Raw genomic sequence first — 15,830 nt, forward strand, 5'->3', positions numbered from 1 at the left:
ATGCAAAATCACACATATCCACCGTGCAGGGATTTTCTTGTTCAGTGGGCTACGGTGTGGATTTAGAAAAAACCATAATTCATTTATATGTAAATACAACCTGAAGGCTACACATATCTGAGCTGCTACAAAGACAGAGAGCATATACATGAAAACAAATGGAACTGTTGTTGTTAGAAATTCATAGTTTACCATAATAGGGGCGGGGGGGGGGAGGGTTGTCTTTGAAACCATATAGGTCAGCATTTCAGACTTCTGTGTTTGTGTTCCAATTAAAGGAGAAAATGAAAAAGCTTCTGGATGTTTGTTATTGTAAAGCCAGCTCGAGGGGGGAGAAGCAGAAACAGTATTTTTCATATGTCCTATTAGCAAATGACATGCCATTAATAAGATATTTTAATATTTGGCTCATATATAGGTTTTGTGAGATTTATTTGTTTTGGAGGGTGGGGTATGTGAGTTTTTGGCAATTTTTACATTTCTTTCTGTTACATGAAAAGAAAATTAAAAAAAAAAAAAACAACTGGAAGTAGAAATTATGTCTGTAAGTCTCAAAAAAATTCTGGGAGGTACAAGAAATCCAGTATTCTAAAGCAAAAGAGAAGGAGAGGGAGACAAATAAGGAGATGGTGGGTGATTGTGGTGTCTTGCAGCAGCTTTACCTGATTTTTGTTCCTTGATGTAGTAAAAATATTTCCTTGCTGAAGTACTTGGATTTGGACTTAAAATAGCATAAATTACTTTGAGATAAGTTCACATTAACCACCACAAATTCCTCACTTAACCTGTCACTGTTGCTGGAGATACAAGTCTTAGCTCTTACCGATGCATCTTCTACTTCAGCAAGGGAAAATGCAATTTAGTTTTATAGCCGTTTTAGAAGCGTCTATGATAAAAGCAAACCAGTACCTTCTCTGATAAGTATTAAAAACCAAACCTGTGCAATTTGTAGTAAGTGTAGTCTATCCTCTTAAAAATATCTTGGGGATTTATGCACTAAACTCAGAATAATGCTAATAGGAGTTACCTAAGATAATAGATCATTCGTTTAGTGTGGCATTTCCCTTCAAGATAATTTTATTTCTATTTTTTTAATGAAAACAAAATTAGGATTGGAGTTTATGGTACAAAGAACTTTCTTTCCTTCTTCTCTGCAGGCATGCTTCTAAGAAGCGTATTGACCATGAGGAAGCCCATGTGTTAGTAACCAGGTTTTGCTAATCCTGCTGAAGAAAATGAAGCCACGTTTCAGCTTTGCCAATCCTTTTCCCACCCTGTTGGCTGAATGAGAAATGGTCGTGTGATTATGCTGACAGCCCAGCATGCATTTGGTAGACCTGTGGTTAACTCGTTCCCTCTCCATGTGTCTGCTCTTACAAAGTTTTGTCCTCATGATACTGTGCTTTCATTCTGCCAGTATGTGCCCAAAAGGCTGCCTTTGTTCCCACTCCGGAGGTCTGAACGTCAGCTGTAGCAATGCAAACCTCAAGGAAATACCCAGAGATCTTCCTCCAGAAACAGTCTTACTTTATTTGGACTCCAATCAGATAACATCTATCCCCAATGAAATTTTTAAGGACTTGCACCAATTGAGAGTCCTCAATTTATCGAAAAACGGGATTGAGTTTATAGACGAACATGCCTTTAAAGGGGTGGCAGAAACCTTGCAGACTCTGGATTTGTCCGACAACCGGATTAAAAGCGTGCACAAGAACGCTTTCAACAACCTGAAGGCCAGGGCCAGAATTGCCAACAACCCCTGGCACTGTGACTGCACGCTGCAGCAGGTGCTGCGGAGCATGGCCTCCAACCACGAGACGGCCAACAACGTCATCTGCAAGACCTCCGTGCTGGACGAGCACGCGGGGAGACCCTTCCTCAACGCTGCCAACGACGCCGACCTCTGCAACCTCCCTAAAAAGACTACTGACTACGCCATGCTGGTCACCATGTTTGGCTGGTTCACCATGGTGATCTCCTACGTGGTTTATTACGTGCGACAGAACCAGGAGGACGCAAGGAGGCACCTTGAGTACTTGAAATCCCTGCCAAGCAGGCAAAAGAAACCAGATGAAGCCGATGACATTAGCACTGTGGTATAGTATTCTGAATACGATGGCTGCCTTTGTGAACGAAACTAGAGTTGGATGACACTAAAACCAGAGGTTTACTTCTAACCTTCATTGTAAACATTAAAACTTTTGGGGCTTTTTTTCCTGTTTAACTGAATTATGCCACTGTTGAGCTTTCTAACAGAAAGTTTTGTCCAGGTGGTAAACTTCAATTATTTCTCTGGTGATATCCTAAAGCAAGTGAATTAATATGTAAACGTTAGTTTAGACCCATTCCACTATTTAATAATGAAATTTATTTTTTTAATTTAAAAACCAAATAAAAGCTTAAATTTGAACCATGTAAAGCAGAGTAATTTCTTGATCAGAAACCTGTCCAGTGCCAGAGCACTCTTGGCTTGTTCAGTGCTCGTGAGGTAGAAGAGAGGAGCGCTTATGAAGTGGGCTGTGAGAGGTCCAGGACTGGAGAGTCCCCAGAGGGCACTTGTCACCCATGGGTGCAAGGTGAGCAGCTGGTGAATGGTAGCCCATTTTGTGGGCTGCCTGCCACGGCGGGAAAGGGGCACAGTGTGGGCAGAGCAGAGTGCCCTGACTCTGAGTGTAAGGGATTGATGCTTGCTTAACCTCTCAGAGGGCATTTCAGAAGTGCTGGGGAGGAGACAACCTGGAGGAGCTGCACCACAGGACGTTGAAGAGAGGTAAGCCAAGGGCATGTGGTGGTTTTCATCTTACACCCACTTACTGCCTTTCGTGAGCTTCAGGCAGGTGACCTCAGCACTGAGGAGTACAGCAAGAAGGCAACAGCAAGCTTAGTATGCTGGTCAAACTAGAGTTCCACTAGTGATAATTAAGAAAAACCAAAAAAACCCGAGTGGTTTTAAGCTGTATATTAATTCATAAGAAAATGTGACTTCTATTTTTTAGGAAGCAGCCTTTTAAAACATTGAAGGAAATAAATGAATATATAAGCTAGGCATATTCTTTTGTGTGTTAGGATATATGTATGTTTTTGTATGATTTTGTGGCTAAACGTGTGGGAAAATAGGAAGTTCACATGCAGTTAAATTCAGCCCTGCTATGAAATGGATATTTTAAATTTCTGCTGTCTTTAAAAACAGTGTTTTTTCATAGATAAAATTTTCAAAAGGAACAAATCCACAAGGATGTATTCCTCTTGTCCTTTGTTACCATAATAAAATGATGCTTGTCTCTGGGTCCCTAAAGGACCAGTCTAACTGACATTGGAATATGTATTACAGAATGGTGGATTAAAAAAATGTATAAAACTGCTTTGCAAGAGTAAGTGTTAAAGATCAGCCTTAAAAAAAATTTAAGACCCTCCAGAGTAATCTCTCCCATTAGTTTACCCATTATTTCTGTTGCGGTTATGAGGGAAGAAGCTTGTTTATCTTAGCTTTTTTCAGAACAGTGTTAAAATAATAGCTAAAACTTGTTTCAAAGCAAGTGAGAGAACAGGAAAAAAAAATTTTAAATGGACATAGAGTCAACTTTTTATGTCATCTTTGCACTGTTTCGTCATCTTTGTAGGGTGGGTCCTTGTGACTGACTTAGCTGTTTGCATATCTCCATGAGCAGTTTTTGGCAAATTACAATAATGTTAGTTTGTCTGTCCATAAAATATCCGGTGTCTGTTATTTCCCTGCCACCCACTCCCTTAAGTAAAAATTTTCTTTTCTAAGGAGAGGGGCTTGTTGATTACACATCCTCCTTAGTCAGCACTTTATGCTTTCCTGTTTCCAAGCTCTATCTGACTATCTACCTCAGCCCCCAAGCTCTGTGTGGCCTTCTGCAGGACCCAAAAGCAGTAGGGTTAAATGCACATGTGAGTCTGAAGAGAGCAGACAAAATGTTACACTGTACTGCCAATATAACAAACTCTACTGAACAGGACATGTAATGTCTCTGTGTAGGCTGAGCAAAATTACTTCCTGATATAATTCTCCTAATTTCTGTAAAATTTCCTTCAGAGTAAAATTGGTCTCATTTCTATCAGTGTGTTCCCCAAGCAATACTTAGGATCCCAGCTAATATGCTACTGTGGGAAAAAGGAGGGGGGACTAGCTACAAGATGGCTCTAAGCTGGAGGTACTAACAATCAAGAATTTGGTGTTGTTTATTCACAGCTGAATGAAGGAATTTCTCCACAAAATTTGGACAAAATTATTTAAACAACATTTAAGAAATTCTGGTTAGTCTTAAAACACTATAAAAAACACTTGGCAGGTTTTAAAAAATTTAATTTAAAGCAACATTTTAAAAAATAATCTCTCTTCCCAAAACTGAGTAAGAAAAATATAAATTAGTTATCTTTAGGTTTTCTGGGTTTTTTTCCTTTATTATTTGATCCATAAGACAGGATCTGCTATAGTTTTGTCCCAGCTGAAATTCTGGCTTTCCAACTTTAAATTCTGACCCAAACAAATTTAAACCAATTTAAACATTACTCTATAGAAATGCTTTGGAGGGATGGTTCCAAGAAGATAAGAAGATGCTTATTTTTACTGTGTTTACTTCACACCTTTCTTTCCAAAGCTACTGTCTCTAGAAAAGCCTATGTGCTACCCTTTGAAGTCAATGGCACAAACTTTTAGACTTTGATAAAAGTCTTCAAGGAGTTATTTCATTTACAAAACCAATTTTGCTAAGAAATTAATAATTTGATATATTTTTATCTGTGATACCTTAGCATGTAAATACAGATGAGAGGAAATGGAAGTTTCCTTACTCACAGGAGATAGCATATGATAGAAAATAAGAAGGGATATGCATAACACTGATTTTTTTTTGTTTAAGACACTTCAGGAAAAGTAGACCTGGGGCTTAATAGCTTAAATGCGATTAATTTCTCTATCCCGATTTTCTTACAGAAAACATCTACATTTTTGTTTCTAAATGGTAAGGGATAATTCTCTCAACATTAGTTTTTCCTTAAAACTAATGATGATTTTTCTCTGCTAATTTTCTTGTGTTAATGCTTTGTGGGTAAGATCTGTGGTAGTGCATTTGGTCTGTGTGTATTAAGGTTCAGGCTTTATGTGTTTCTTTTATTCTGTTTGGTACACTATTAGATACAAATGACTTCACTGTTAATGTACATTACAGTCTTAAGTCTATTAGATACAAATATCTTCACTGTTAATGTACATTATACTCTTAAGTCTTTGGTAGCAAGATTTTGCACTGCAGTTGCCATAAATTTCAGGGGCTGAGTATGAAGAGAAGATGTGGTGATCCACGTTCTGGTCTTCCCAGGAAGAAAAGAAGAGAACAGAATTTTTGTTTACCAAATAGATGCCATGCAGAAAATCTACTACATATGTTTTTCAGCTTGAAAGGGGCAAATCATAAGCATTAGAAAGCAAAAAAAAAGAAACTAAAAGGAGCAGCTGGAGGCTTAAACACTTGAATGTGTCATGGAGTCTTGCAGCATGTTTAGATGCACAGTGGGGTCTCCGAGTGAATCTAAAGCAATTTTAAAAATGGTGTTACTCTTAATTTCTCACCTGGAAAAAGAGCTAAGCAAGCTAAACAAGAGTAAATGAGATCTATTTTAAAAGCGATCTTCAAACTTTAGGAGAGAAATCTAAAGAGGGAAAATATAGGAGGATATAAATTTTGGTAAGGTTACATGTAAAGCCATAATATGGGCAAAACAAATGGGAATATTTTTTCCTAAGCAAGTGAGAAACAGTAGTCCAACTTTAGCAAGAGATGAGAGTTTATCAGGTATTAAGGGAACACTGTGAATAGATAGGGCAAATGTTTTGAAAGAAACCAGGCTAGCATTTGAGAAGGGGAAAAAGTCACATATCAATCACAAAAGTAAGGTAAAATCATTTGTTGACTTGAAGGAGAATGGCTACTGAAATTTCTGAGGTGTCCCACAGAAACCAGAACGGGAGCAATGCTGTACAGTACATTCCTGGGTGATGTGGAGAAGGGAGTTGATAATGAGCTGATTACATTTGTGGGTTATAAACAGTTATGGAGGGCAGTCCAGCTTACAGCTAACTGTGAAGAAATACAGAAGGTTCCTCACATTTCTAAGCTAGCAGATGATGATATAAAGAAGGTTGGATTTGGTGTGAATAATTACAAAGTACTGCAGATGGCACATCTGAACATGAGGATATTCTCTAAATTGGCTGTAATCAAATGGAAGAAACATCTTGGAGGCACAGTGGGAAGCTCTTCAATGACAAACAGCAGAAATTATTAGGAGGGAAATAATCAAACAGCATGGTAGAATGATATGATAAACCACTGAATAAAATCTGTGATGAGCACACATCTGGGGCATTGCGTTTCAGTTCAGGTTCTCCTTGTCTTCAAGAAAAATGAATTTACTTCTGAAGTACTGAATATGTAGAGGAAGATAATAAGATAATCAAGGATATTAAATAGTTTCCATAGGAGAAGATATCTAACATCCCAATCATGGAGGTGGGATGCCATTAGAACTCACTGTAATAACTGGGGTAGTAAACAAAAGGGAAATTCAGAAGCTCAGATCTTTTTCTTAGAACAGAAAATAGCAGTCTGGTTAGACAACATGAGGCAATGGATGTGGGGGTTTTTTTAAACATTTTTGTAGAGACCATGCTTTTAAATGAAGTACAGGTTACTGTAGAGAAGAAAACATATTCAAAGGTAAGACTCCACAAATTCTTGGAAGTCAAGGTTATTAGCAGTTGACAATGCTAACATTATATAGATACACTTCTCAATGAGGAAAGTCCCTGCTCATCCCAGGAAGCAGGGATGGTTTCCCTAGGAAAGGCTCACAGGTTTGTGCTTTCTTACTCTCTGAGAAGAGAGTCTCTGAGACACTGCTGTGGGTGTTTGTTGAGGAAGGGAAGGTGGGCTTGATTTGTATAGCACCAGTGCCATACATATGTCCAGTGGGATGCAAATCAGGCTGCCTCCCTGAGAGGCAGGAGAGGGTGTTTGTAGTGCAGACAAGGAGATTTCCTATGCATGGGCTGGAAATGAAGTCCAGGAAAGGCAAAATCCCACTAAAACATTGTTGTTTTCTCACTGTGAATTGCAGCACTAACTGCTGGATAAAGTTCAAGCACTCCGTGCTGAGTTGTGCCAAGACTGTGTTAACTAAAGGAGTGACAGCTTTCCACTGGGGATCTGTGGAAAAATTGATTCAGACCTTGCTTGACATATCAAGGCAAATTGATACTACTCCTACAGCTCACCTGGTGGTCCATCTAGAAATGTGAATTTCTCTGCAGGTTCTTCATTAAAACAAGGCTAAGGAGTTGTTTTTCATGAAGAAATACTTTCATTGTTGTTTCTTCAAGTGAAAACTGGTGTGATGACTTCTTGATAGCATAAATACTTCAACAGTGCCACTTATGACAGGGAAATGCCTGGAAGCTTTGGTTTTGTTTTCCTTGAGTCAATCTGAGGAGCAAAACCCAAACATCAAACACAGTGTACACATTGCCATACCATAGCAATATGTGAAGGAGGTGTTTTTTGCATGCCAGCACATCCATGAGTATGTACATGTGCAGGGCATCCATACATCTCTCAAGTTCACTCATATTTCCCTGTGGTTAGCTGTGTTCATGACTGTACATCCTGTATGTATACAGCATGTTAGCTGTACATATGCTTGCATGCAGATAAAACAGGATCTCCTCTGGATGCTTTCATTTGCCCTATTTAATAATGAAAAGGGTTGCTTTGTTGCTTCAAAGCCATGATTCATGCTGCATTTAAGCCAAGTATACCTCCATCCTCAGCCTTTCACAATGCTCCCTGATGCCAGTACCAGCTACACAGAATGTGGAAGAAAGTGAGACAACACTCATACAGCTCATCCTCTTTCTGAGATCCTTAATCACATCCATTGGCTACCATTCCAAGCTATTAACAGACCTTTGTGAACAACTTTTTGTTCTCCAGCTGGCTCAGAAAGCAATGCAACTTCCTAGAAAGCAAGGTATTTAGGTGGATGATGTAATGTCTTCTAGCTCATAAGGATAAGCCGTGTTTGTGAAAACCGGAGAGTGCAAGTGCAGCTCATGTTCCTGGATCAGTTCTCCTCTTCTGCACTTGTAAATGAGTAGGTTCTTGGCATTACAAATGTTTGGCTGTGTTTTTCTCCTAGGAGATAGTTATGGCCCTTGGAGACGATTCCTTGAGATGACTGTGAGTCTGAATACAGCTGCTAATTCTAAAAGAAACGCCAGAATGAAAAATGAGATGATTTTAAAATTTCCCTACTGCAAGGAAACTTGAGAAGCAGTTAAGTTTTTAGGAAATCAAACATCTGTGTTATTCTTAATGCTGGTTTCAAGTTTTAAAAGCACATTGTGAGCATACTGCTGCTTTGGTGGGGCAGTCTGCAAGCAGATTTCATAACAAAGCAGCAATCGCCATAGCCTGTTAGTGGCAGATTGAACTGGACTTTGAGGAAAAAAAACCCAAACAAACAGCAAAACCAAGCCAACACAACAAAAACACTTAACAAAAACAACAAAACCCAAATAAGCAAAAAACCCAACCAAACAAAAAGTCCATATGTTGAACCGTCTGTTGAAGTATATTTGTCCTTCACAATTAGTAGTCACTGCCTTATAATGAGTTTGTGATCTCTTGAATTCTTCATAGCTCCATTTTAATTTGAAAAAAATAGGTTTATTTGAATACATCTGCCCTAACACTGGTATGAGCTAACACTGGTATGAGCTGACACTACTTATATTTAAATGGAGATTGAAGTTGCACGTATTAGCTAAATTAATCTGCACTGAGGTCTGTTTCTATGCCTGTCTGCATATCTGTAAAAAAACCTTTAGGTATATATTAGAAAAATACACATTTTCTTTAAATAGATGTGGTTATAAAATCATGCTCTTTCAAATATGCTTTGGAAGTTTTTAATATATAAAAGCAAGGAAAAAATTGTGAGGAAAAAGCACCCTAGAAAGACCCTAGAACTTTCAGGTTGCCTTCAGACATCAAAGTGGGACAAAAAGGAGAGAAAAAAATAGCAGTTTCAAAACCTATATTTTTTTCTTCCTTTGAGGATTAGCTTTGTGCTCAATGCTGCATTTCATGGTTTACCAATTTTTTATTTCTGTACCTAAGCCAGATTAGCATTCACTTTCAGCAAAGTCTCTTATAAATGGAGTTCTTAGCCACAGAGAATACTGAAACATATCATGTCTGAAAAAAACCTCTGACTGCAACAAATAAGCCCTCTAGACAATATCTCTATACCCTGTTAACTAAATTTAGTGGCAAAGGTAAAGAGTTGTTGAATTAAGGTAATACTAGAGAGATTTCAGGTTCTTGAATAGAAGCTGGCTTTTATGTTCTCAATGTGACTGAATATGGGGCAACCAACACATCTTCTCACTATTCTATTTCAGAAGCTGCGGGTCTGGTTGCTGTTACAGAACACAAAACCCACTGTCCCTTTCTCCATTAAATTCCTAAGGACAAGGGCTTTGGGGAATGCTGTATCTGGAAAATGCCACCCTGAGAGCAGTTTGTTCAGAGTCTCACCTCAACACTGCCAGCTGTGTTGGTTTAGGCCACTTGTAATAGGAGGGAAACTGCTGTTTGGATGAGATCTGTGAACCCTCTCCCTCTTGAAGGGACTTGCTTAGCACTGGTAGCAGATACCTCACAGGTCAGGATCCCAGAGACTTCATCCTTTAAAACCATAGGGAGCTTGTTTTCCTTCAGAATGATACAAATTAATTTTGGTACATCAAACTTTCCAGTATTATAAACTGAAAAACACCATCACAGCCTGTTTGATTTGCAAGACAATTTGTGGTTGAATAAAGTTCATGACTCTTCAGATTGAATCTTCAAGCAAGCTTGTTTTCACTTACCAGAAATGATTTCCGATTGCTATTAATGGTAAACCTCACTGGAAAATGTATTCATGGGTCAGCAGAGATTTGTTCTTTTTTCATGTTTTTTGCAAGATACATGAACTGATTAATATATTATGGATTTTTACAAAGTAAATGACATGTATGCACAAACTTTTTTTAAAAAAAGGGCCAATGAAGAAATGAATAAAGTGAAATTTACTGATTCTATTCTGAAGTAGAAAAGGATGATCTGTTTAGGAGAGCCGGGTAAGTTATAAAGGTATTCCTTCAAACAACAAACTCTGAAGTACATGGAAACATCTTTTTCTTTACAAAACCTGTGGCAACCCGGAACTATAGTTGCAGGATAATAGATGCAAATTGCAGTGCTTAAAATAATTAGATAATAAAAGAAAATTCATCTCTTTCCTTGGTTCTCACTCTGTAATGTAACAAAAATCCTGGTTTAACTTGAAATTGTGCTTTCTTTGTTAGCAAACTTTCTTTCCAAGTTCAGGAATGTACTTTGGACTGTATGTGAGACAGACATTTTGATACTGCCTTCAGTGGAATCAGCATTTCTGCAATAAATGTGTTATTGATTCAGGGTAAACTGAGCCACCAAAATGGCAATTGCTTTTGTACTTTTGAAAGGATTAATTTGGGTTTAACATCTAAATAGTGACATCACACAGCTCTGCATTGGTGCACCCTCAGACTTCTAGGGTGGCAATGAGGAACTATCTTTTCCTTATCCTGGTGGCAGATAGCTATGACAATTACCTTAATACTTTATATGACAAAAGACATGTATTGTCTTTTTGTATTTGGCTCTACACAGACCTCTGGAATCTCTTAAGTATGTGTGTATGAGGACAGGCTTTTAGAGTGGAGAAAAAGAGGTATTTAAGAAGGTTGACTGCATATTATTAGCTTCTGGTAATGGGTCACAGTTCAGGCAGCATCACCCACAAAGTTACTCTGTAGCAAAATCACTGGAGTCAGCAGGCTTCTGGAAAATACCCACCACTATTGTTTAAATGCTTGTGTTCCAGTATTTTTCCACAATTATTTTTGTTTCTGCAGCATTGTGTTCTCTCTGTGAGCACCACTGTGGAGGTGATTGTTTTAGGAGGAACAGGCTCTGAATTTCCAAGCTGTCCTGAGGGCGTGGAAAAAAGGTCTTTCATGGAAACTACCTCAATTAAAAATATGACAATACATAATCGTGGACCTGAGGAGACCTGACACACATTTCACGCCTGGCCCCTGACTGCCTGAGTAAATAGATGCCATACTTAGCACAGAGAACAAATGGTTTGGGCTGAGAAGAGTGAGTCATTCAAAGCCGAGTTGCTTTTCCTGAAAGCACACAGAAACGCAATGATTAAATAGGCTTTACATTTGGAAAATCCTGCAGGCAAGTCTTTAATCAGTCTTGAAATGCTTTTCCTTGTGCTGCCAGTAGATTTGTTTTGACACAGCGTGGTGATGACTCTAGGTGAGGCAGTCAGTTTTAGCTGGTAGAGGCGTACGGGTGACGACTGCTCACGTTAGGTGAGCTCAGTGTTGGGTGTCTGACGAGTGTGCTCCTTCTGCTGCAGGTGCTGCATTGAGCTCAACGCAGAACCAGCTTTTCCACACAAACTGAGAAGATGCCTGAGCTGCGTGGGCTGCCTGAATTCAGGGAGAGTGAGCAGATGGCAGCCCTCACTGCAGCCTGATGATGCTGTTCCTGATGAACTTGGTTTGAAACTCTGGTTCTCATCTCTTGTGGAAAACCACAACGGTTCATGGCACATGGACCTCAGCTGTTCCAGCTTCCTCTTCCCATACACATGTGTGTGTGCAGCAACATTTGACTCAGCTAGGTCTTGATGGTGGGAAAGCAGGAATTTCTGTGCTGGATGTTGGGTGGGAGAGGGTCAGAGGGTGCTTGCCATAATCATGTGCTATTGCAGTATTCATGTAAGTGGGTCGTGTTTATTTTGTTTTCTATTTTCTTACTGGTTTAATATTGGAGTTTCTTCTGTAAAAATGAAAGAGCAATTAAACCATTACTTATCAGTAATGCCATAATGTTTCTGCCATAATGAAGAAGCACTTAATTACTGTATGTTACATATCACGTCAGAGCCTGTCATGTCCCTTTTTTCCGGGAGACTCACCAGGGAAAGAGTCAGTCAAATTCTTGGTAAATCCCTCCTGACTGCAGGGCACACGACTGAGCAAAATGCACCTTGTTCACCTGGCAGCTACACTCAGGGGAGTTCTCTGTCTGTCAGAGGCAAACTATCTACTTGTCTCTCAAACGTGGTGCATTTCCACTTGTAAACTTCATTTCTTGTTGGAGAAAAGACATCATTCAGAGGAGATAGGTGAAGGGTAATGAGAATCTGCGAATTATGTTCCCAGGGAGAAAAGAGTGGCTGGAGTGGATGAAGCAGATTTGAGGCAAGGGGTTACAGGAGTGCCTGGAGAAGCCAATAAAGCCCAGAAATTTGTCAATCTGTGTATTGGAGAAGCCCTGAACTCTCTGCAGAGAGTGGAGGAATAGGAGAGAGAAGCTGAGGTAAGATGCCTACCTGGAGAAGATGCTCTGCATGGAGATATGCATCCATTCAGGCAGATGCTGGGGAGGGAGGGGGAGATGCAGGGAATTCCCCTGTTCAGTTGCCCTAACCCTTGCTGACACCATGACTTGTTTTCCACCTCCCACAGCATCACTGATCCTGCACTCTGCTCCAGAAAGGTTGTCTGAGGGCAAAACTGAGCTAGGAGAAAGAGCTATTAGGTTGTTTATGCTTCTGATGGTCCCAGTCCCACCTGGGCTGGCCAGAGTGTTTCTACTTGGATACTTGGAGTTCCTGAGACCTGGGTTGTTGGAAGGCATCCCACCGCTGGCACTACTCCTGCTGCAAGGCTGTTTCCCACTGAGTGGGGTGGGGAAGAAAAGGTTCCAGCCTCTCTGGTGGCTGCTGGGTTGATCTGTCTCTGCTATATTGCTACACCACAGTCTGGCTCTCCAAGCTGATGCTTGGCTCTTCCCTGCCCAGCCTTCACAAGGGCTGAGGAGGAAAAATATTTTTCTCTCTAGGAGGTGAATCATAAATAATGTCCATGCTCTGCTTTCCCACATAGCTGCATGTGCCCTTTGAAACACAGGGAAGAGGTAGTGTATGTAATGAAGTCATCCCTTGTATGCTTCTGTCTGCTTTGTATGTATTTTTAAAAGTTTTTAGCTGGGACACCACCTACCCTGCTATATTGTCTTCCTTGGTGAAATCCAGAAATGTAGAGGGTCAGATCCTTACCTGCAGTAGTTTAATGTAATTCCGTTAAAATCAAAGGAGCATTCTCATTTATCACAGTAAAGGTCCTCTTGCAGAAAGTATTTTTAACTGCCAGCATCCTCACTGAGTGTGAGGGAAAGAAATCTATGGTAATTTGGGGGGAATATTTAGCCAGTCTATTCGAAAGGTTCTCCTATTTCAGTTGTGCCTAGGGATTCCTATCAGAGCAAAAAGATGCTGATAAAGAGGATGGTTTGGCACAAGTTTAATTCAACATTGACTTAAGCTGTCAGGGCTAAGTAGATCAAGAAGAATAGCACTCAAATTATGACAGCTTCAAGGCTTTGTAGATAAGAAAGAGAATCTAATTTTAATTATGATCTTCACTGAATTTTGAAAAGATCATAGTCCTTCATCAGTGCAAGAAGGACAGGAAGCATATACATGAACTCTTCCACATGAAAGGTAGGGGCAAATCTGTCTTTTGTTTTAGCCCAAAGCATGTGAAGGCCAACATAACTTCTATTCCTTTTCCTGGAACTATGTGGTACAATATTGTTTTTTGCAGAGTTATTACTATACTGAAAATGTTGTTGCTATACTGCAAGGGCAGTAAAGCAGACTTTGCTGAAAGCAAAATTTTTCTTCAGTTGACTGAAGATGTGCCTCCCTCCCAGTTTAGAAGTATCTCCCTCACTCAACAGGATTTTAAAAAATTAAGTTAATTTTAAAATATCAGTCTCAGGCTTTGTCTTAATTTAAAAACTTTTAAACCAGAGGTTCATTAATGTTAGTGTTTATAATGCTAGCATTATGTCACTTGCTTCTATGAGGAATTTATTGACAAATAGTTTACAAGCAGGCATCCTGCATTTAAAGAAACCTTGTTTTGCAGGCTTATGTAACTTGTTTTAGATACAGTGGCTATCTCTACCTAAAATCCTTATCATTGTCAAGGAAATGGGAATTTCTCAGGTCTATTATCACTCTTAATTCCGTTAAATATACTCAAGGACTGTGAATGTAAACCCTTGTTGCCTGTTGCCAGCCTCTTCTCCATTCTTAGATAGGAACAGAGGGAGGTCGGTCTGCTGGGGTGCTTGATACCAACAAAGGCTAAGAAACTCCTGTTGAAATAGAGGACAATTGTTCAACTTTTAGACCAATATACCTGGGTGAAGCTCACCTACAAAGTGAAGAATCTATGTAGCATGACTGGAAAGGTGTTCAGAAGACAGACGGTTCACTTTTATTGTTTCCCTCTTTCTTGTTTTTCACTTTTGAAATTGAAGTCCTGCAATATTTTACAGTGATTGGAGAAATAGAAAAGTAATGAATCGCCACAGCCAAATGAGAGGAAGGAAAGGGGGTTTTTAAATCCAGATTGTCTTAGACTCTGCTAGCATGTAATTTTTTTTCCAGTGGCTAATTAACTTCAGATAAAAGAGATTGTAAAGTCTTTAATATCAATTTCAGTTCTTCATGAAGATGCAAGAACTCAAACGTCCTTGATGCATCCTTTATCAAGCCATGGAAAGTGAGAAAGATTAAACTCTCGAGCTTTCAAATAGATCTAAAGTAAAAGAAAGCCAAGAAGGTTTTAGCTTTATTCTCTTCATCTGTCCTTGACCCAGCAGCTGTAATTTAGCCACCAAATTGATGGGGAAGGCAAGCTTCATACAAAAGATATATCTTCTCTCACGTCAACTACAATGGAAGGAATATTTGGTGTAGAGGTTTTAATTTCTTTTAATTACCCAAATTTTCAAACTGACCTATGCATCTTTAAGTATACAGATACTTAAAACCAAATTTGCAAAACCTCACACAAATGTCTGATTGAGTTTATAAATCTGGCCTTAATAAAGAGACTTAAGGCTGGATTATTCAGATTGTTTTGGAAGTCAAAGTGATTAAAATTTTATCTTAAATAAGAAGGCATCCTTTAGCACCATCTTAATGAAGACCCTAAGATTGGAAATGCCTGTTTAGGAAGATGGGAAAAGCCAGAAATCAAAGCACCTTTCTTTAATAAAATAATTCTTCATTTCAAAAGTGCAGGGCAGCCTGGGAGAATGAAGACAAGCCCAGGACCTCTTCTTTTCCTGCTGAGCTGTGGTGCTCACAGATGCTGAGGGGAGGTCTGTGAGGATACTGCTGCCAGTGGGGTGAGAATCAAGCAGATGGGAGCTACTCTTTCTGGCTCTACCTGGGGTGAGGGCAAGGTGTGGCTTAGCCAGTTTGGTGGGTTGTCAACCTGGTCATCAGCAAGAGTTTTCACTGCTCCTGCCTCCACTCCTTGAACCTTCTCCACCATGCATGGGACTGGTGTGGTGCCCACCAGATCATCTCCCATGGGATGTTTGTGGCAAGTGTTTCTTCCCTTTCCACTTGGCTTTCTTTCTTCCTGTCAGTCACTGAAGGGAAGATTCAGTCCTCTGTGTCAATGCAGAACAATGACAATACCCCTGCAGGTCCTAAGGGCTGGGGAGTAATCTGCAGATGTATCCAGAATCAAGCTCTGCAGAACAGTTCGTCTCCCCCACTCATGATTCCTGTAATGGGAGGAAGCGTGTTTGGAAAAGGAGTCTCAT

At 39.6% G+C, this 15,830-nt stretch overlaps 2 protein-coding genes across 6 annotated transcripts in view; one reads left to right on the top strand and one right to left on the bottom strand.

Moving 5' to 3' along the window:
• The window catches only part of LRRC3B (leucine rich repeat containing 3B), a 45,155-nt gene extending 42,736 nt beyond the window's left edge, over positions 1-2,419 (top strand). For all 5 annotated transcript variants that reach the window (XM_088164327.1, XM_088164308.1, XM_088164325.1 and 2 more), the window contains one exon: positions 1,158-2,419. In XM_088164327.1, the coding sequence (XP_088020453.1) occupies positions 1,323-2,102 (780 nt within the window). In that variant the 5' untranslated portion in view covers positions 1,158-1,322 and the 3' untranslated portion in view covers positions 2,103-2,419. The remainder of the gene's footprint in view (positions 1-1,157) is intronic.
• NEK10 (NIMA related kinase 10) overlaps positions 450-15,830 on the bottom strand; it is a 231,531-nt gene continuing 216,150 nt past the window's right edge. The window contains 1 exon segment of the mRNA XM_088160584.1: positions 450-11,972. The gene's annotated coding sequence lies outside the window, so the exon portion shown is untranslated.

The sequence above is a fragment of the Sturnus vulgaris genome, chromosome 1 (genome assembly GCF_052056855.1).
Source record: "Sturnus vulgaris isolate bStuVul1 chromosome 1, bStuVul1.hap1, whole genome shotgun sequence".
In the NCBI taxonomy this organism is placed as follows: Eukaryota; Metazoa; Chordata; class Aves; order Passeriformes; family Sturnidae; genus Sturnus; species Sturnus vulgaris.